Source organism: Ylistrum balloti, unplaced genomic scaffold (genome assembly GCF_031769215.1).
Source record: "Ylistrum balloti isolate Yb309-2 unplaced genomic scaffold, AGI_CSIRO_Ybal_v1 Utg371184, whole genome shotgun sequence".
Taxonomy (NCBI): domain Eukaryota; kingdom Metazoa; phylum Mollusca; class Bivalvia; order Pectinida; family Pectinidae; genus Ylistrum; species Ylistrum balloti.
Window position 1 is genome coordinate 145,195 of NW_026782645.1, and position 21,799 is coordinate 166,993.

The 21,799-nt window shown below is 41.3% G+C and overlaps 1 protein-coding gene across 1 annotated transcript; it reads right to left on the reverse strand.

Moving 5' to 3' along the window:
* Window positions 1-1,660: 1,660 nt before the first annotated feature.
* On the reverse strand, window positions 1,661-3,568 carry LOC132561261 (uncharacterized). The gene is made up of 3 exons (XM_060225989.1): window positions 3,560-3,568; window positions 2,368-2,905; window positions 1,661-2,283 (listed from the first exon to the last, which is right to left on the reverse strand). Exons 1-3 carry the CDS (start codon window positions 3,566-3,568, stop codon window positions 1,661-1,663), a joined length of 1,170 nt encoding a protein of 389 aa, XP_060081972.1.
* Between the last annotated feature and the right edge of the window lie 18,231 nt (window positions 3,569-21,799).

Below are 21,799 nucleotides of genomic sequence, written 5' to 3' on the forward strand. Positions count from 1 at the left end.
GTGTCTTGACAAAAGAAAAGGCCCAATATTCTTAACAGTCACCTGGATTCCATTAACATTGTTTGTGCTGTGTTACATATATCACATAAAACATCTTGTTGGCATAATTAACTGTCATCCTATATTATGGATTCTAATGGAGTTTGAATTAGAGAAGAAAAAAATTCTATATAAGCTTCCAACTTAATACCCCTCCCCTGGGGAAAATGCAAGGATCACGAAATACATTATTTGGATTAAAGCATCTCAAAAACTCTTCATCTATGAAAAGTATTGGAACTTCCAATTCTGAGTGTTGAGGAGATTTTCGATAATTTGATTCAATTCGACACCGCCCCAGTCCCCTAGGTCGGAGACATTGTAATTCATTCATTTGGTTAATCAATGGCCATGAAAATATCTACCAAATTTCACTAAAATTGGCTCAGGGTTTTTCAAAAAGAATTAAAAAATGTAAATTGTTTTACAATAGATGGGCAAAATGCATAAAAATTCTTTAAAACTTTTTACTATCTAGTATGAAATGCTGCTTAATTAAAGTAATAACAACCCTACCAATGTTTTATAAACAGGAGGCCCACAGACCTTACCAGTCATCTTGATATATAGACCTTTATATGAAAGGGACCAATAAGACTGAGATAAACCACTCAACTACTCTAAAAGCTTACAAAGAAGATATTGTTTGGTCATAAAAAACATTTCCTGCAAACTTACAGTCATATTCTTGGTAACTGTTTATTCCATGCTGCTACAGGCCTATTGTCAGAGCCCTGGACCTTTTGGTTATTGAGAAGTTATTTAATTGGAAAGTGTACGCATGGCAGGCAGTGGACAGCGACCGATGAAACATGATGGCTATACGTCATCCTGACCCTTCGGTTCAGATGACTTAAAAACTTTTGAGTAATGAACAGCATCATTTAGCAGAATTTGTTACATACCATATCCATTTTCATGTAGGCTCCCTTTGCATGTGTAAGACAGAACTTATTTGTAAACTGCTTTTAGCTTGCTATTTTAAATTTGATGATTCTACAAAAATGAAGGGGGTTTATTAGTGGGCAGAAATAAATTTCAAGATAAGTATGGTATTCCTTTTCCTTTTCTGTGTTACACTTTTAATAACGAGAGTTGAAAATGTATCATCAACATCTTGCACATTCTTGACAGGAAATTTACATACTGAGCATATTGAAATGCTGCAAACTTGGAAACTCATCCATCCTCGGTCAAGTCAATGGAAATATACTGGTTATCTACAAATAGCAGTGACACATTTTTCTTCCTTTTGATTAAAACTAAAATTTTTCATCACGAGGTTAAATTCATGCAAAATACCATCTGCATTTGCAGCATTTTGCTGTTTAAAAATACTTTAATCATTGATATTTTTGGTATCAACAACTTGAAAAGTAAACTCCATTGAATGTTGTCTTTTTTGTATATAAAATTGTTCATGGTGGGGTAAAAGTTCTCCATCAAATGGTGCTGGACATAATGAATATATACAAAACACTACTCCAGAATTTCTATACAAAACTGCACTATGACATATATATCGACCTTGATCTTAGTTTATTCAAGATTGTTGCATGAAGGAATGACAACAAATACATGAAATATTAAAGAATTATAAGACATGTGGTCAAACTTAGTATTAACAACATAAAGAGGCATGCTTTTCAACAGTCATGTTTAATGCTTGCGCCAGGTTTGACAATGTTAATAAAAAGTTGGCATCTGATATTGGGACATCTGCTGTGCTGACATCTGATATTGGGACCTCTGCTGTGCTGGCATCTGATACTGGGACCTCTGCTGTGCTGACATCTGATACTGGGACCTCTGCTGTGCTGACATCTGATACTGGGACCTCTGCTGTGCTGACATCTGATATTGGGACCTCTGCTGTGCTGACATCTGATACTGGGACCTCTGCTGTGCTGACATCTGATACTGGGACCTCTGCTGTGCTGGCATCTGATACTGGGACCTCTGCTGTGCTGACATCTGATACTGGGACCTCTGCTGTGCTGACATCTGATATTGGGACCTCTGCTGTGCTGACATCTGATACTCTGACCTCTGTTGTGCTGGCATCTGATATTGGGACCTCTGCTGTGCTGGCATCTAATATTGGGACCTCTGTTGTGCTGACATCTGATACTCTGACCTCTGCTGTGCTGGCATCTGATATTGGGACCTCTGCTGTGCTGACATCTGATACTGTGACCTCTGCTGTGCTGACATCTGATACTGGGACCTCTGCTGTGCTGACATCTGATATTGGGACCTCTGCTGTGCTGGCATCTGATATTGGGACCTCTTCTGTGCTGACATCTGATACTGGGACTTCTACTGTGCTGACATCTAATATTGGGACCTCTGCTGTGCTGACATCTGATATTGGGACCTCTTCTGTGCTGACATCTGATATTGGGACCTCTGCTGTGATGGCTTCTGATATTGGGACTACTGCTGTGCTGACATCAGATATTGGGACCTCTGTTGTGCTGGCATCTGATATTGGGACCTCTGCTGTGCTGACATCTGATACTCTGACCTCTGTTGTGCTGGCATCTGATATTGGGACCTCTGCTGTGCTGACATCTGATACTGTGACCTCTGCTGTGCTGACATCTGATACTGGGACCTCTGCTGTGCTGACATCTGATATTGGGACATCTGCTGTGCTGACATCTGATATTGGGACCTCTGCTGTGCTGGCATCTGATACTGGGACCTCTGCTGTGCTGACATCTAATATTGGGACCTCTGCTGTGCTGACATCTGATATTGGGACCTCTGCTGTGATGGCTTCTGATATTGGGACTACTGCTGTGCTGACACCAGATATGGGACCACTGTTCTGCTGACATCTGATATTGGAACCTCTGTTGTGCTGGCAACTGATATTGGAAGTCCTGGTGTTGTACCATATGTTGTTTTATCTCCAATCAAATTAATGTCTGAACGAAATGCACTGAGTGAGCTTTTAAGGTCCTTTTTCTTCAACGGTTCTGAAATGTAAATATAAAATCGATATACCAAAGATCATTGCCTTGTTCTGATAATGAAATGTTTTAATTCCCCAAGAAAATTGTAATCAGCTCAGAAGTATTTTTGTCGTAATTGATGAAAATAAGCAACTGTTGACCAAACGACACCAGCATCCAAAGTTTTAGAGTAATCACAGTAAATACATTTTACAAAATTTAGTTTATGCTAATTTTTTTTATCCTTTTTACAATTGTCACACCACATATTATATGTTGTTGTTGTACTCACAAAGTACAGTTAATGAAACAGACAAAAATGCATTAAAACCATAATAGTAAATTAACCATGGTTTCGGTGACTGTAAAAAAATATTTGTCTTTGTTTGAATTTGGCAGTTGACAAATTGTGATTTTGAATTTAGATTAATTTTTTTGTATAGTTATGGGGTGGGAATATCACCCGTTTCAACGATATAACCCAGACACTAAGTCCCGTAAGTGGGTCCAGACCCCATGGCCATTTTTTACGTGTGCCCACTGACAAGATATAAATCTACCTTGGGCATAATGAGATGGTGTGATATATACGCTGTCCAGGTTTCATAACCCTCACTCTGTTGAGACGGTTTCTGGGTGAAGGAGGGGCAGAGAAGGATAACTAAAAATGTCCCCAGCATGGCCGACTAATACCCCTTGCTCCCCAATCAATCAATGGTGTAGTGTGTTACTCTGTTGACCTTCCTAAATATGTTTTATTTATGTTTCTTCTGTCCTTTTTATCTCCCTTTCCACTATCACGTCTTCCTTGTCTGGAGAGGTACTTTAGTATACGTGGCTAGATATATCTCGCATTACAAAATATCAATATGAATGATAATGTCATCAATATATTGTCATATATATTGTCGGCAGATTGTCAGGGCTTGTGTAATAGATTAAGAGAAAAGATGTATTTTCGTACTTGAGAGAGAAAAAATATTACTGTTTACAGGACACCCACCGTTTACTGCTGAACAGGAAAATATTATCAGACCTGAGTGGGGGTATTCCGTCTATTTTAGTTCTTGCATATCTAACTCTCGTGGGTTGGCAATTCTTTTAAATAATAATTTTGAAGCTAAAGTACATAAGGAAAAGAAAGATCTTGGCGGAAACTTTATTGCTTTGGACATAAGTATGGATGGGTCTAGGACAACTCTTATTACACTCTATGGACCTAACCAGGATACCCCGGACTTTTTTAATCAAGTTATTGAGACAATAGATAGTTTGGGGAACGAGAAAATGATAATTTGTGGGGATTTCAATCTAGTTTTATATCCGTCAATAGATTACGATAATAACTATAGACAAATCAACAATAGCACAGCTATAGATAAAGTATTGGAATTTATTCAAAACATAAATCTGATAGATATCCAGGCGCTATACTTGGCGAAGGGTAAATTCAGTAAAACAGGCTAGATTAGACTTCTTTCTTATTTCAGAATCTCTATTATCTAGTGTTAGTAAGTCTAGGATAGAACCAGGATATCGATCTGACCACTCAATTCCAGTTATATCTTTAACTTTGAATGAATTTTAAAAATGGAGTGGTCTTTGGAATCTTAATAACTCTCTGTTGTATAAATCTGAGTACTTGGATTTAATTGTTTACCCATCTATACTCTCTTAACCGCATTCCTGATTGTGAACTACAATTCCTGATAAATGTATTATTAACATATCATTAGTCTTATTATTCATTGCAATTCAAATGTGTCATTATTGTTGTAGCTACATATAGGTGTTGTGAATTAAGGAAAATTCTTAACAGACAAAATATTACTTTACAAGTAATGTTCCGAAGCTTAGCACAATTAGTAAACACCTTATAAAATACTGGGGTCCTACCACAGTTAGTCCCCCTTTGGCTAAACGCTTGTAAATATCAAGCTCAGCATGTGCAGTCGATACATCCGAAATATTCACAACACCAGACCTTGTCACTTTGTTCTCCTATTGTACAGTTATATATCTGTTTTGTTTTTATTTTGATTATGTCTTCTGAACCTAAGATTTATATGTAAATCAGAGTCAAATCATTTCGAACAGTCAAACAATCACTTGTTCAAACCAGAAATTATGGCGTGTGTACTCATTGTATAAACATAGAAATACATATTCCTACATGTAGCTGGTAGCCGATACATTTGAATTAAGCAGTTATTAATGCTTTCTAGCTATACAGAAACTTTATAAATCATGGCTTAGAAAGTTTATTTTGCAATAGTCTCCTTGAGCTTTGTCAAAATAACCATATATATATCGATTCTTAAACCGGAAGTCAAATGATTATACCGGAAGTAAGATTGCCAATCGGAAGTAACAATATAAACCGGAAGTAGATGTCACATATAAACAATCCTGTAACGTTACATGCTGTAGACTTCTTTATAATTCATCTTTACTGTATCTCCATTACATATACTGTATTACATATTGTATACTACATGAATGTACTTTGCATGTGTAAAATCTTGACTTCTACTTGGGACGAAATAAGTAACATCAACTAAACAAGCTGTCTCCTTGCTGTTTTACAGGTCCTCATCTCTTACCGAATTAGTTATCATCAGTTATACAACAACAAAAAAAAAGGATCACACGTAACTATGCTGCCACCAAACACCAGTTATTTCCCTTACCAAGACTGGACGATGTTTTTGATGTAGTAGGGACATCAGGTGCACAATACTTCACTACCCTAGACCTAGCCTCTGGGTTCTGGTAGATTCCTCTGGATCCAGAAACAGCACACAAATCTGCATTTGTTACACCTACAGGTGTGTATCAGTGGAAGCGAATGCCATTTGGCTTAATAAACGCTCCTGGCAGTTTTCAGGCCCTTATGACAAAAGTACTGAAAGGTCTAAACATGAAAACATGCCTGGTGTATGTTGACGACATACTGGTGCATTCTCGAACATTTACGGAACACATCAAACATTTGCAAATCTTACTCTAAAACATAGTAAATGTTCATTCGCACTCTCCGAGGTTCATTATCTAGGTCATGTCATATCCAAAGTCGGGGTTAAGGTTGATACTGTCAAAACAGATGCAGTCTGGTCATTCCCCACACCTTTCAACCAGAAACAAGTTAGGTCTTTCCTAGGCTTATGAAATTATTACAGGAAGTTTGTAAAGAACTATAGCCAAATTATCCTTCCCCTGACTGAACTTCTTAGAATAGATAAGCAATTTGAATGGACAACTGAAAGCTTTTGATCAGTTAAAAGAAGCATTAACATCACCCCCAGTACTTGCAAATGCAGATCACTCTAGAATGTTCATCTTACCAACAGATGCATCAGGTGAGGCAATTAGTTATGTACTAGGACAACTGGACAACCACAATAGAGAGTGACTAATCTGTTATGGTGGTAGAACTCTAACCCAATGTCAGCGTAAGTATAGCATTTCTGAAAGAGAAGGTCTTGCCATTGTTGAGGGCATCAACAAATACCATGTGTGCTTAGCAGGTAAAAGGTTTAGAGTTTACACAGATTATAGTGCTTTAAAATGGCTTAAAAACATCAAACCAGAATCTTCATGAAGGCTTGCTCGTTGGGCAGTACTTTTACAAGGCTATGAGTATGAAATCGACTACAAATCAGGACCTAAAACCCAGGTAGCTGATGCTCTGTCCAGAAGGCCATACCCTGTCACATCAACAACAGAAGTAGCAGATTCCCTTCCTAGTACAGAAAATGTTAGCATTTTCCTATCTACTGATTCTTCTGCCCTCCAACAGGTAACCTTCCTTTACAATGACACAGACCAAGTTGACAACTCTGAAATAATCGCAGAAATAAGTGATCCTGTGAATAATACAATCTCCAAGGTAACTGTCAGGATCAAGATCTATCAATACATAGCATCAGGTGCATTACTAAAAGATAAGGTCAGTGCTAATAGAGTATTATTTCAATCAAATCAATATGTCATGCTAGATGGTATCTTGTATCATATGTATTAACCACGAGGTAAGACATTTCATGACCACAATATACGTCAATTGGCGGTACCAAGATGTCTCAGAGAGGACGTTCTTCGTTCTTATCATGATTGCCAAGCTGGTGGCTCACATCTATACATCTATATGAATCAACAGTACAACTTCATCTTGGCCACGAGTATTGGTCACATACATTTGAGATTCCTCTGCCAAAGCCTACGTATCTTTCAGAAGTACTCAAGTGTCAGTGTCGTATGTGTGAGCCAGCTAATCCTGTCATCAAAACACTTAGCTTAGGACACAATGTATGGCAAATATCAACGCCACAGTTACAAAGATTAGCAGACTGATTCCACATTTCCCAACTTCCCTTTCTTTTGATGGAAAACGCTCAAAACGTGGATTGTTCAACTTCTTTGGTGATATATCTAAATCTCTATTTGGAACTGCTACATCAGCTGACTTTGACAACCTTAAACAACATATGCAGATTTTGAACAGCAATAATGTAAAACTTGCTAAGGCTATGGCAAAAGAAGCACATCACCTAACATCATTTATGTCCACTGTGAATGACAGATTTGACAACATTGTCACTGCTGTGAAACAAAACAATGATCAAACCGAGACACTATCTAAACAAATCACTCATGCTTTAGATGGCTTACAACATGAACTCATTATCTTGGAAGACATGATGATGCATCAGGTAAATGCATCAGCATTACTTGACAAACAATGACCTAGCAAAAAGTAAATTGTTTCCCTTTATCATTTCACCAAAAGTGATAAAGTCAACATTGAAGAAATTCAAAGCATTATGTCAAGGAAATACACAGGTTTCAATGTCATCCATCTTAACCCCTTGCATTACTATTCTTTTGCTATTTTTTATATGTAAGACATCATTCAGTGTTGTACATTTTATTGAAGGTACCAATCTCCTCATTTGTTCAATCCTTAATATTATTTACGGTTTATTCATTTCCAGTACCTGTCAATGTAACATCAACACAGGCAACACAGTTAACAGACACACCAGACTACCCTATCTCATAAACAACTGCAAATGTGCTCTGTTCAGGATAAGGACATTTATTATTGTCCATTTCATGTTGCTCCATCATCAGTGGCCAAAGCCTCATGCATGTCATCAATATTTTACAATCAAAAAGAAATGATAAAATAAATATGTGATTTCAGATTCCTCCAAAATACATCAAAATCTTCAGTGATAGTGGTGTCACCATCAAATTTTACAAGTTGTCAATGCTAGCTCTAAACTGTCCCAGTGGTCAGAAAATTATCAAAAGGTGTAATTTTTGTGTACTTAGTATACCATGTCAATGCTCGGTCACATCAGACAATCTTTTTATACCTCCAAGGTTAGGTAAATGTAAAAATGAAACAAAGGAAATTTCGATGTTACATCCAGTAAACCTTGCACTTATTCAGTCATTCTTTGATCCACCTGCTCATTCTTCAATTCTAGGACACACCATGTACTCAAATGTTGTCAATGTTTCAATTCAAAATATTAAAATATATAACCACTCATTTTTGGAAACTATGGTAAATGATCAGAGTATGCATCTCAGTTTGAAGAAACTTGTTCAGAAAGCTCAAAAAGGAGAGACTGTATTTAACTCGCTTTCAGAGTCAATGTTAAATGGTACACTTTCTGCAGTAGGAACTAATTGGCCAGACACTAGCGGAATTATAGCATTAGTAGCGAATGTTATATCAGGTTTATCTGCTTTTATATCTGTCCTAGTATATCGCAGAAGTAATGTATTATCAGCAGCACTACTTCTTGCTCAATCAAATGCTGTATCAGCCTTAACAATTCCTCCTAAGATTCCAATTTTCCATTACAAAGCTTGACCAGAAGTCAAAAGCATTAGCAAAATCAATGACTATGTTTACAATTCCTTACAAACTCCCTGGACTTATGTAACATTGTCCTTTCTTAATACAGCATTTATTCTCACGTCTACTTACTGTCTATGGAAGAAATTAAAATCGTCTAACAAAACCTCAGTCCATGTGGAATTAACAACTGGCAATGAATGTGTACTTGTAACTGTAGCTACTCTACCACTATGCCCAGATAACTGGACCATATCACCGCCTATTGACATAATTTCTGTTGATTTAACAGGTCGAGTTTTCCCCATACTACGTATCCAATGGTCTGAGTTCTCTGTTATCAACAACAATACTAAACAGCGGATTTATGTTAGACATAAGGTATTTGTGTCACCTATGAAGGCTCGCAAAATTGCAGGAATTGTGAAACAGCCTTATGCAGCGTATATTCTAGTGTCACATCGTGGATATTTTCATATTCTGAAGTAGCATGTTGTTTTGAAAGCTGGCCACATAGTCTCTGGCAGGACTATTCTGACCATCCTAATCCAAAGATAATACCAAATGTCAATGTATCAATGTATCAAAATGTTATTATGCAACTTCACCATTTTTAAGTATATAGGCAAAGTTTTGCTTCCATGCTGTACATACTTTCAGTACATTCATGTGTCATATCATAATATTATCATTATCCAACCTTACCAATTCACTTGGATGGCTTGAGCCGTTCAGGATGAATTCTATGCTGTATTGTATAATATATATATATATATATATATATATATATATATATTGGTGGTGTTCCATTGTTTATTGAAATTCAATAATAGGTTATTATCATCAGTCCGGCAATTTATCCCAGGTGTAGAAGATGTGATGCTGCGTCGGCGTACTCCATGATGTTGATCCTCTGAGTCTGGCTCCACATGCCTTCCAGGTCGATGTATCGGGTGGTCATTGGTAGCTTTGGTGTCTGTTTCCTTCTGGTTCGGTAGAGTTTTCCATGCGCGCTGTGAAAAGTCGGTAGACGCTGAACAATCCTTTCGCTGTTGGCATCCCATTCATCGGTCCTGAGCTTGGTCACTTCTTCGTTGTATATGGATGGTATAGGTGTTATCTCTGTTCTACATCTGTCTTCAATGTTGTTCATAATCTGAGCAGCGATGATCTTGGCGTGGTCTGAAGGATGGGTATGCTGATGTTGACCATTATTAACTGGAATGTCGTTGAGCGTGGACAGGGTGGCAAGGCAATGGGGAACAACGCACCTCCAGTAGATACGTTCACCTCGCTGTACATGTAATCATCATATGCAAAATTGCGTTGACCATGTTTGTTTCTAAAAAACCCGACTTGTATCTCTGCATTGGCCATGTCACAAAGTTGTAAGTAGTTGTCTCGAAGTGGGTAGATGTGGGTAGATGTCTCGAAGTGGGTAGTTGTGGGTAGATGTTTCGAAGTGGGTAGTTGTGGGTAGATGTCTCGAAGTGGGTAGTTGTGGGTAGTTGTCTCGAAGTGGGTAGATGTGGGTAGATGTCCCGAAGTGGGTAGATGTGGGTAGATGTCTCAAAGTGGGTAGATGTGGGTAGTTGTCTCGAAGTGGGTAGATGTGGGTAGATTTCTCGAAGTGGGTAGATGTGGGTAGATGTCTCGAAGTGGGTAGATGTGGGTAGTTGTCTCAAAGTGGGTAGATGTGGGTAGTTGTCTCGAAGTGGGTAGATGTGAGTAGATGTCCCGAAGTGGGTAGATGTGGGTAGATGTCTCGGAGTGGATAGATGTGGGTAGATGTCTCGAAGTGGTTAGATGTGGGTAGATGTCTCGAAGTGGGTAGATGTGGGTAGTTGTCTCGAAGTGGGTAGATGTGAGTAGATGTCCCGAAGTGGGTAGATGTGGGTAGATGTCTCGAAGTGGGTAGATGTGGGTAGATGTCTCGAAGTGGTTAGATGTGGGTAGATGTCTCGGAGTGGGTAGATGTGGGTAGATGTCTCGAAATGGGTAGATGTGGGTAGTTGTCTCGTAGTCGTAGTAAGGTAAACAATCTCAGAGGAAATTCCGGAGAAAGTATCAGCTGTGTATCTGCATGGACTACACAGTTTGATAATGATGAAGTCTGATTTCCCCAACTTATAAATAATCATTGTGGCTTGGGATACCTGCTCGTCATCAGCTTGCATCATCATAATATATATTCAAGTCAGACAAATTTATCAAAAATATAAAACTTTAATTCTGTTAAATGTAATATTTTAGTGAATTTTAACCTCCTCTAGTAAAAGATAATAAATTAAAATAAATTGAAATTTATATATTTAAGAAAAAAAAGTCTCTAATTTGTTAAAATTTTCAGTGACATATGTATCAACATAAAGAAATAAAATGCAATGCTTTTTTATTTTATATAATTTTAAAAACTCAATAAAATAGCTATCATTTAATAGGCTAGATGGCACAGGTGACCATAGGTAAAATACAGGTTAAAAACACAGGTAAACACAGGTAAATTAATATGAAATAGACTAGAATCCTTATCACAACATTCTTCCGCCCATGTTATTTTAAAAAGTGGGCAAATCGGGATACAGCCGGTCAAGGGCCAGACCGAAGACAGATGCTTCCATGGAGAAAATAGAGGTACTATCTGGTAGACGAATTGAAGAACAGTGGTGATTAGTGCAGAATGACGTCACAACTACTCCATTCCTTGTTACACATATAAGCTATCTTCCATTATTTTTTTAATTACTACAGCGACATCGTTCCTTTTATAAACATCATCTTCACATTATAAATCAAAAGAAAACGCCTAAAACTTAAAAAAAAAGACTCTTAAATTTTAAATTTTCAAAAACTAGATACTAACAGTTAGATAAATATTTAATATTTATATGCTTTGTATAATCATTTTTATCTGTTTCGCACATTAAATATCAATTTCTACAAAAAAGGAATTTTGCCCGTTTTATTCCAAATTTTATTCTGTACAGAAGCTTACGACTTTTTTAAGTAACATATGTAGGTAATCCATGCTATCTTGTTTTAACTGCCAACACAATACAGCATTTTCAGCGCCCTGTATCTTACCTCTCGTAATAAAACCTAACATTACTCTCATGATATCTCTAGACATTAAGAAATGGATTTTGAATATTAGATATTTTCTGTGAAAGGGTTGATCATAACATTTAAAAGTGTACAATGATATGTACGTTTTCTCTAATATTTTAATTCATAAGCGCCTTTAAAAATAATTGAAACATAGAAAAATCGGAGTGTATCACAGACATTGAAAATATTCCACGAATTTAGTCATAAAATTCAAGCTCCTTTAAATAATTGATATCTGTATCCAGGGTTTCTATCCGGGGAATATCTGTCTTGGTTTTCTGTATACCTGGCAAGGCCCGCGTTATAGATCATTGTGAGATAGTATATTGATATTCCCCTCTATAGCTGTAAAAGTGGTTAGATCTATACAGTAAATGTATGTACGAGAAACAGATACAGTGTATCATTACACTATGATTCTCAAAAGAGGTCGATATCTGTAGGCGTCATCCAAACTTGACACATACGGCCTGCATTGCTGTTGTAGTTCGTGAATAGATTCTTCATCCATACCCTCCCTTTTCATGGATATTCGTGGTGTATTCAGTATCACTGTGTCATAACTGACCCGTATCAATCAAGTTTCTTTGAATTTTACCGTGAAAATACACTTAACAAACGATTTCTACTCTCAGAGATAAACAACAAACAGGAGTCTGCGATAGAAAGTTGCCCTACGTAACCTCATGTGAAGATCCGAGGAGCGTGGTTTGATACTCCCTACCCGTGTCGGTTTGTGTTTCGCAGGAAGCTTACTCAAACTTACGAAACAGTGCCAGACTGTATGTCTTTTACAGTAAACGGACTTACAAACCAATAAGATTATCATAAGCAGAGACACAGATTGGTCCATGTTTACTGGACACAATGCGACGGACCTCCCGTATGTTGTTCAGTAAGGTAACCAACAACTATTACTAAGATACCAAAACCTACCTCATAGAGAAACATTCTCATTGGACAAGAGGGATTCGAGATGTTTGATGACCAGACGAGCCATGGAGTGACGTGAGCAGACGAACCATGGAGTGACGTGAACACACGAGCCATGGAGTGACGTAAGTAGACGAGCCGTAGAATGACGTGAACAGACGAGCCGTGGAGTGACGTGGACAGACGAGCCATGGAGTGACGTGAACAGACGAGCCGTGGAGTGACGTGAACAGACGAGCCATGGAGTGCCGTGAGTAGACGAACCATGGAGTGACGTGAACAGATAAGCCATGGAGTGACGTGAACAGACGAGCCATGGAGTGACGTGAGTAGACGAGCCGTAGAGTGACGTGAACAGACGAGTCATGGAGTGACGTGAACAGACGAACCGTGGAGTGACGTGAACACACGACCCGTGGAGTGACGTGAGTAGACGAGCCGTGGAGTGACGTGAACAGACGAGCCATGGAGTGACGTGAACAGACGAGCTGTGAAGTGACGTGAACACACTAGCCGTGGAGTGACGTGAGTAGACGAACCGTGGATTGACGTGAACAGACGAGCCATGGAGTGACGTGAGTAGACGAACCGTGGAGTGACGTGAACAGACGAGCCGTGGAGTGACGAGAACAGACGAGCCATGGAGTGCCGTGGTGAACAGAGACATTAGTAGACGAACCATGGAGTGACGTGAACAGATGAGCCATGGAGTGACGTGAACAGACGAGCCATGGAGTGACGTGAGTAGACGAACCGTGGAGCGACGTGAACAGACGAGCCATGGAGTGACGTGAGTAGACGAGCCGTGGATTGACGTGAGCAGACGAACCGTGGAGTGACGTGAACAGACGAGCCGTGGAGTGACGTGAGTAGACGAACCGTAGAGTGACGTGAACAGATGAGCCGTGAAGTGACGTGAGTACACGAACATTGGGGTGACGTGAACAGATGAGCCGTGGAGTGACGTGAACAGACGAGTTGTGAAGTGACGTGAACAGACGAGCCGTGGAGTGACGTGAGTAGACGAGCCGTGGAGGGTCGTGAGCAGCGAAATTTCAGTTTTGGTTTAAATTTCAAACTATAGAAAATATTGTACTAAGAACAGACAGACATTACTTACCAGAAAACGGACCTCCCGTATGTTGTTCAGTAAGGTAACCAACAACTATTACTAAGATACCAAAACCTACCTCATAGAGAAACATTCTCATTGGACAAGAGGGATTCGAGATGTTTGATGACCAGACGAGCCATGGAGTGACGTGAGCAGACGAACCATGGAGTGACGTGAACACACGAGCCATGGAGTGACGTAAGTAGACGAGCCGTAGAATGACGTGAACAGACGAGCCGTGGAGTGACGTGGACAGACGAGCCATGGAGTGACGTGAACAGACGAGCCGTGGAGTGACGTGAACAGACGAGCCATGGAGTGCCGTGAGTAGACGAACCATGGAGTGACGTGAACAGATAAGCCATGGAGTGACGTGAACAGACGAGCCATGGAGTGACGTGAGTAGACGAGCCGTAGAGTGACGTGAACAGACGAGTCATGGAGTGACGTGAACAGACGAACCGTGGAGTGACGTGAACACACGACCCGTGGAGTGACGTGAGTAGACGAGCCGTGGAGTGACGTGAACAGACGAGCCATGGAGTGACGTGAACAGACGAGCTGTGAAGTGACGTGAACACACTAGCCGTGGAGTGACGTGAGTAGACGAACCGTGGATTGACGTGAACAGACGAGCCATGGAGTGACGTGAGTAGACGAACCGTGGAGTGACGTGAACAGACGAGCCGTGGAGTGACGAGAACAGACGAGCCATGGAGTGCCGTGAGTAGACGAACCATGGAGTGACGTGAACAGATGAGCCATGGAGTGACGTGAACAGACGAGCCATGGAGTGACGTGAGTAGACGAACCGTGGAGCGACGTGAACAGACGAGCCATGGAGTGACGTGAGTAGACGAGCCGTGGATTGACGTGAGCAGACGAGCCGTGGAGTGACGTGAGTAGACGAACCGTGGAGTGACGTGAACAGACGAGCCGTGGAGTGACGTGAGTAGACGAACCGTAGAGTGACGTGAACAGATGAGCCGTGAAGTGACGTGAGTACACGAACATTGGGGTGACGTGAACAGATGAGCCGTGGAGTGACGTGAACAGACGAGTTGTGAAGTGACGTGAACAGACGAGCCGTGGAGTGACGTGAGTAGACGAGCCGTGGAGGGTCGTGAGCAGCGAAATTTCAGTTTTGGTTTAAATTTCAAACTATAGAAAATATTGTACTAAGAACAGACAGACATTACTTACCAGAAAAAGTTCAGAGGATTTGGTAGCAGTAAATGGAGTGGTTGTCCCAACTTTTAGTCTCAGCATGTCACCACGGGATTTCGTTGGTAGTCTACACGACACCAGCAATGTATATAGTAGCAGGAGGAAGGAGAGCACGAGGATAGGAAAACGTACTCCACAGACCACAGAAAAAATCATATGCACTGAACTGATATTTCAGTACATGGTGAGAGTTGAGGGATTAAAATCCAAGGCGCTTGATATCTACCCCAGAAGGTTATATGTAAGGGGCGTTCGATTATAACACGTGGTGAGAGGATTTCACCTCATATACACGGTGAGGAAATTTCTCCTTTCGTATCTGAAGAAGTGATTTTAGGAAGGACGTGGATAGCAGATTTGCCCTAAGACCATGATGCTCTGGTTTGGCCCAGGACGTGGCGAGTGGAATTTTGTTCCGTGTGCCGTGTTAGTAGATAACACCGGGGACGTAGTATGAGAATTTCCACTGAATTGATTTTACCCACTGTACAAATGGAGGACATTTCGCCCATGGCATGTCGAACACCAGGACTTAGCAATAGATATAATTCCTAGATCGTGACGAGGAAATTTCGCCCCGAAACATGGTGCTTCTGCTCTCACCGGGGGATTTCGCCCCGGAATATGGTGCTTCTGCTTTCACCGGGGGATTTCGCCCCGGAATATGGTGCTTCTGCTCTCACCGGGGGATTTCGCCCCGGAATATGGTGCTTCTGCTTTCACCGGGGGATTTCGCACCGGAATATGGTGCTTCTGCTCTCACCGGGGGATTTCGCCCCGGAACATGGTGCTTCTGCTTTCACCGGGGGATTTCGCCCCGAAATATGGTGCTTCTGCTTTCACCGGGGGATTTCGCCCCGGAATATGGTGCTTCTGCTCTCACCGGGGGATTTCGCCCCGGAATATGGTGCTTCTGCTCTCACCGGGGGATTTCGCCCCGAAATATGGTGCTTCTGCTTTCACCGGGGGATTTCGCCCCGAAATATGGTGCTTCTGCTTTCACCGGGGGATTTCGCCCCGGAATATGGTGCTTCTGCTTTCACCGGGGGATTTCGCCCCGGAATATGGTGCTTCTGCTCTCACCGGGGGATTTCGCCCCGGAATATGGTGCTTCTGCTCTCACCGGGGGATTTCGCACCGGAATATGGTGCTTCTGCTCTCACCGGGGGATTTCGCCCCGGAATATGGTGCTTCTGCTTTCACCGGGGGATTTCGCCCCGGAATATGGTGCTTCTGCTCTCACCGGGGGATTTCGCCCCGGAATATGGTGCTTCTGCTCTCACCGGGGGATTTCGCCCCGGAACATGGTGCTTCTGCTTTCACCGGGGGATTTCGCCCCGGAATATCGTGCTTCTGCTCTCACCGGGGGATTTCGCCCCGGAACATGGTGCTTCTGCTTTCACCGGGGGATTTCACCCCGGAACATAGTGCTTCTGCTTTCACCGGGGGATTTCGCCACGGAATATGGTGCTTCTGCTTTCACCGGGGGATTTCGCCACGGAATATGGTGCTTCTGCTCTCACCGGGGGATTTCGCCACGGAATATGGTGCTTCTGCTCTCACCGGGGGATTTCGCCCCGGACTATGGTGCTTCTGCTCTCACCGGGGATTTCACCCGCGCATTTTGTCAAGAATGTGGAGAGGAGATTTCGCCCTATTAATTGCTATTTAGTAAGTAAATATATCTTTTGTAATGACGAGATAGGGCCGGGACAACAAAGATTTATCTCCAAGTACATTAACTATCCTAACTGTAGGAATTAAAAAGTGATGTTTGCCTCTGCACGTGGAGGGATTCCAGAACCCAACCCCAAAAAGCACTTACGTGCATTTATTAATAGAATTAGTTAATGATATTTATGATTTTTCTAATGACAATGCGGAATTGTTATTCGTCAGAATTATCTGTCTTTTTTTCTATTCAGGGTCCATTATAATTGGGAATGAAGATGATTCGGCCCTTGTACATAGTCTACTAACGCTGTCCCGTCTCGCCTGTCACATTCGTCACGGCGTTTGGTGACAAATAGCTAACCAGCCAGCTCGCTCAACTCCGACTTGAGTAAAACCTGAACATGTTATTGTAGAATTTCCCTGGTCCATACCTGTGTCGGATACCTGTGGAAAACACCTGTACGACAGGGATATACTTGTGGATTACTGACACGACTATCTGGGATCATCGCGTACACATATATATGCAATACTTAGTTAGATGAGTTTTTATACTTAAATTCAAACAGGAGATTGTCTTAAGTCGCATCCCACAGGTGTGCTGTGTCGCTCAGGTATCTGTTAATTCGGCGAGGTAGCATGTTCTAGTGGAGACAGCTATTATACCAGGGCCGTCTGTCTGTAGGATGAAGGCCGCTAGCCTATTCCTTATTCTCTGGATCTCATTAACCAAAGGTAAGCTTGCCACATCTTTGTAAAATTTATTCCAAAGAAACGCAACTACGTATCAGGGCGAAAGTCTGTAATGCGACTGGAAATAGTGCCGGATTGTTTTCATTCCGTTTTGAGATCGACCTTAAAAACGGTTTTCTACACCGCAATATTGGTATAGCACATACATTCTTATGTGAACACAAGGCGGTTTCATCACTTGTCCTGAATTTGGAAGACAATGGGCGAATGGAGGTTGGCTGTGATAGTTAATTATTAATTAATTAATTATTTTATTTATTTATTTATTTTCATAATATGCTGTGTGACAAACCCCTTATGCTCAATAACCTTTTTAGTCCATGTTCTATATAACCAGTCGGGCTACCAATCCATTACGGTAACCGCTAGCGTTGTATGAACACCTTCGTACACCGGATATCTAAATCCGGAGTATAAAAAGACGAGACAGGCAATTTTCGTTAGTCCGGAAATATCGGATTACTTAACCATGGTAATGAAGCACAGGCAACAGCAATACCATTTCTAGGGCCGTTGGAACAAATAAAAAGTACAACAAAAGTGTGCTGTAACATAATGACTATAGTCTCCAAGTACATATAAACCTAGCTACAATGATTAACCAATGGAATTTTCATAATGAAATTATATCAAAATCAAATTGATACGATAGATTTTAATGCAATGTCCAAGGTTCAAGTGATCGATATCTCATAGTTATCGGAGAGGCCTATGTTTAATTGTTGACACTAGGTGTAAAATCATTGTTCTACAGTTCTGAATAATGACTGCGGATAATAAATGCCACTTTACCATCAATTTACATATATTTTCTATGAGAGTTCCTGTTCCCAAAACCGCCGTAAACGTATAGTATAGTCTGAATTGGGATCATCCACCTGATGAATGAGTAACACACTTGACGGGAACATCGAGATACACATAAATAAGTTTCAAATGATTAAGTCTTAAGAAATGGACTTTGATTCAGGTCATGTGTTTTTCATGTTTCCGTAGATACGAAATATAATTTGACATAGCTATCTCGCCTCTCTGCGAATTGTTAAGTATATTTCAGTACTTACCACTTTGTGATAGCGGACGCTGCAACTTGCACGTACAACGAATTCATCTCAGGATCCTGTCACTTACAGTAGATATGCGGTTTCGCTATAACACAGGGTCCCGTTATAACGACAGAAAAAGTTTGGTTACTGTTAGCGGGATATCTTACATACCGCGTGGCTATGTGATACGAGAATATCTTAGATATGTTTTGGATCACGTGCTGTCTTGGTGGGATTTTGTCTTAAGTTATGCCTATAAACACAGGACCGTGTACGATCGAGTGGAATAGCTTAGAGATACAACACGACATGGACACGAGAGTAAGATTCTGTTATACAACTCACATTCTTCAACAAATAAGCGAAAGCCACTACAAGAAATACAGTATTGGATTTCACGTGAGAGAATTACCGGGTGGTGTAGTCACCGTTCGCCTTAGTAACCGGGTGTTGTAGTCACCGTTCGCCTTAGTAGCCAGGCGGTGTACTCACCGTTCGCTAGGTGGCCGGATGGTGTAGTCACCATTCGCTAGGTGGCCGGATGGTGTTGTCACCATTCGCTAGGTGACCGAGCGGTGTAGTCACCATTCGCTGGGTGACCGGGCGGTGTAGTCACCGTTCGCTAGGTGGCCGGATGGTGTTGTCACCATTCGCTAGGTGGCCGGATGGTGTTGTCACCATTCGCTAGGTGACCGAGCGGTGTAGTCACCATTCGCTGGGTGACCGGGCGGTGTAGTCACCGTTCGCTAGGTGACCGGGCGGTGTAGTCACCGTTCGCTAGGTGACCGGGCGGTGTAGTCACCTTTCGCTAGGTGACCGGGCGGTGTAATCACCGTTCGCTAGGTGACCGGGCGGTGTAGTCACCGTTCGCTAGGTGACCGGGCGGTGTAGTCACCGTTCGCTAGGTGACCGGGTGGTGTAATCACCATTCGCTAGGTGACTAGGGTGGGATTTCCTATCGTATGCGAGGGGTTATTTAGTTACTTGCTTGTTTACGCGTGTTTTTCTAGACATTTGCATGCTTTGTTCAGGGTGAACATGTCGGAGAAAATTATGCAGTCTCTTTCATAATTATTTTGAAATAAATAAAATAATTTTCATATGTTGTGACATCACAGTTTGAGAGGGATATCTATGACACAATAAAGAGTAGAAATAGCAATAGTGTAATGAGCATGTATTTAATACAAATACATGTATTTAATGTGACCACTCGGTGTTGGAACTCTAAAATCTGTACCACGGATGTGAGATAATTATAAAAGGGGAGGCAAATGACATCTTCTATCCTATAGTGCAAATCTAGTACAAGCCAATCACATATATTTAGAAGTATGATTTTTTTTCTCCAAATCACACACAAAAAAATCAATGCCTGGGTCCATATATTTTCAGAAATATAAAATAAATGATTACAAGGCCCTTGGTGACCCTTTAAACACTCTGTCATCTCTGATTTTGAAGGGTTATGACATTTGGTGACTATTCCATTTAGCTTTTATTTATTTTTGTCTGTAAAAATGTAGGTAAATTATGAAATATAATGAATTCAACGTCACGTTGTTTAATGTATAGTTTTATTAACGGTCAGCCTCTATAGCCACAAAACCAAGTCACGTGTCTGGGTGACGTCATCCATTATGAAGAGTTAAGCGTAGACAATGAGAAGAGCTAATTTGTGTATGGTTATATTAACGTGCTGTGCCTAGGGATCAAGGGGTTGACAGCTGTGTGACGTTTCCTATCTAAATAACGTAACAGGTAATTCAATTAATTCAAGCATTTACACCTTGTTTGCATAATTAATTCATCAGCTATACACTACCTGCAAATTCGACGTCGGTAAACAATGAGCCTTGTGAACAAGTCACGTTGTAACAGCTGTCCTTTCAACATGTCTATTGCGAGACATTAATGATCAAAACGATATGTACACTGGCAACTTTAGTTACATTCAATTTGAATCGAATATCATCGGATTGTTCCGCCAAATCACGGAATATAACGGAACTTCGCGAACGACCGGAAATTATCTTAACATGCTATAGTAGATGCAAAGATATATTCAAATGTGTGCATTTGTGAAACGCTGAGCGAAACTTGACGGACAAAGAACCAACATGTTTATAAGAGTAAGATGTTTATGGGGATACTACTGTGACAATACTAATCAGAATTTATCATGGAGACATGATGTTACAAGGAGACATCCTGAAAACGAGCCTGGCTGTTCACGGTGCATTAAACCTAGCAAACATGTCCTTCACCAACAGTTCCTCCTAAACAAATCCCTTATTAAATACTATATCAATATAAAACCCAGCTGAACATATGACACATCCAAATCATAGATCTTGTGTCTTCCTTCCTCCCTTGTTTCATTCCTTCCTTGCTTCATTCCTTCCATCCTCCCTCCCTTCTTTCCTTCCTTCCTCCCTCCAGCTTTTTTCTTCCTTCCTGACTCCCTCCCTTGTTTCATTCCTTCCTTGTTTCATTCCTTCCTTCCTCCATCCCTCCCTCCCTTCCTTGTTTCCTTCCTTCCTTGTTTCCTTCTATCTTTCCTCCCTCCCTCCTTTCCTTCCTTCCTTGTTTCCTACCTTGTTTCCTTACTTCCTTCCCCTCTCCCTTGTTTCCTTCCTTCCTCCCTCCGTCCCTCCCTCCTTTCCCTTCCTTCCTTCCTCCCTTCCTTCCTTCCTCCCTCCCTCCCTTCCTCCCTCCTTTGTTTTCTTCCTTCCTCCTCCCTCCCTCATTTGCTTCCTTCCTCCCTCCTTTCCCTTCCTTCCTTCCTTCCTTCCTTCCTTCCTTCCTTCCTTCCTTCCTTCCTTCCTTCCTTCCTTCCTTCCTCCCTCCCTTCCTTTGCTTCCTTACTCCCTCCGTCCCTCCCTCCCTACTTTCCCTTCCTCCCTTCCTTCCTTCCTCCCTCCCTTGTTTTCTTCCTTCCTCCTTCCCTCCCTCATTTGCTTCCTTCCTCCCTCCTTTCCCTTCCTTCCTTCCTTCCTTCCTTCCTTCCTTCCTTCCTTCCTTCCTTCCTCCCTCCCTCCTTTGCTTCCTTCTCCCTCTCTCTCCTCTCTCC

What these genes read in the sequence shown, in the direction of transcription:
- LOC132561261 (XM_060225989.1), bottom strand. An exon ending in GGTCCCAATATTAGATGTCA is followed by an intron (nt 2,284 to 2,367) that starts GCACAGTAGAAG and finishes TCCCAATATCAG; the next exon opens with ATGTCAGCACAGCAGAGGTC.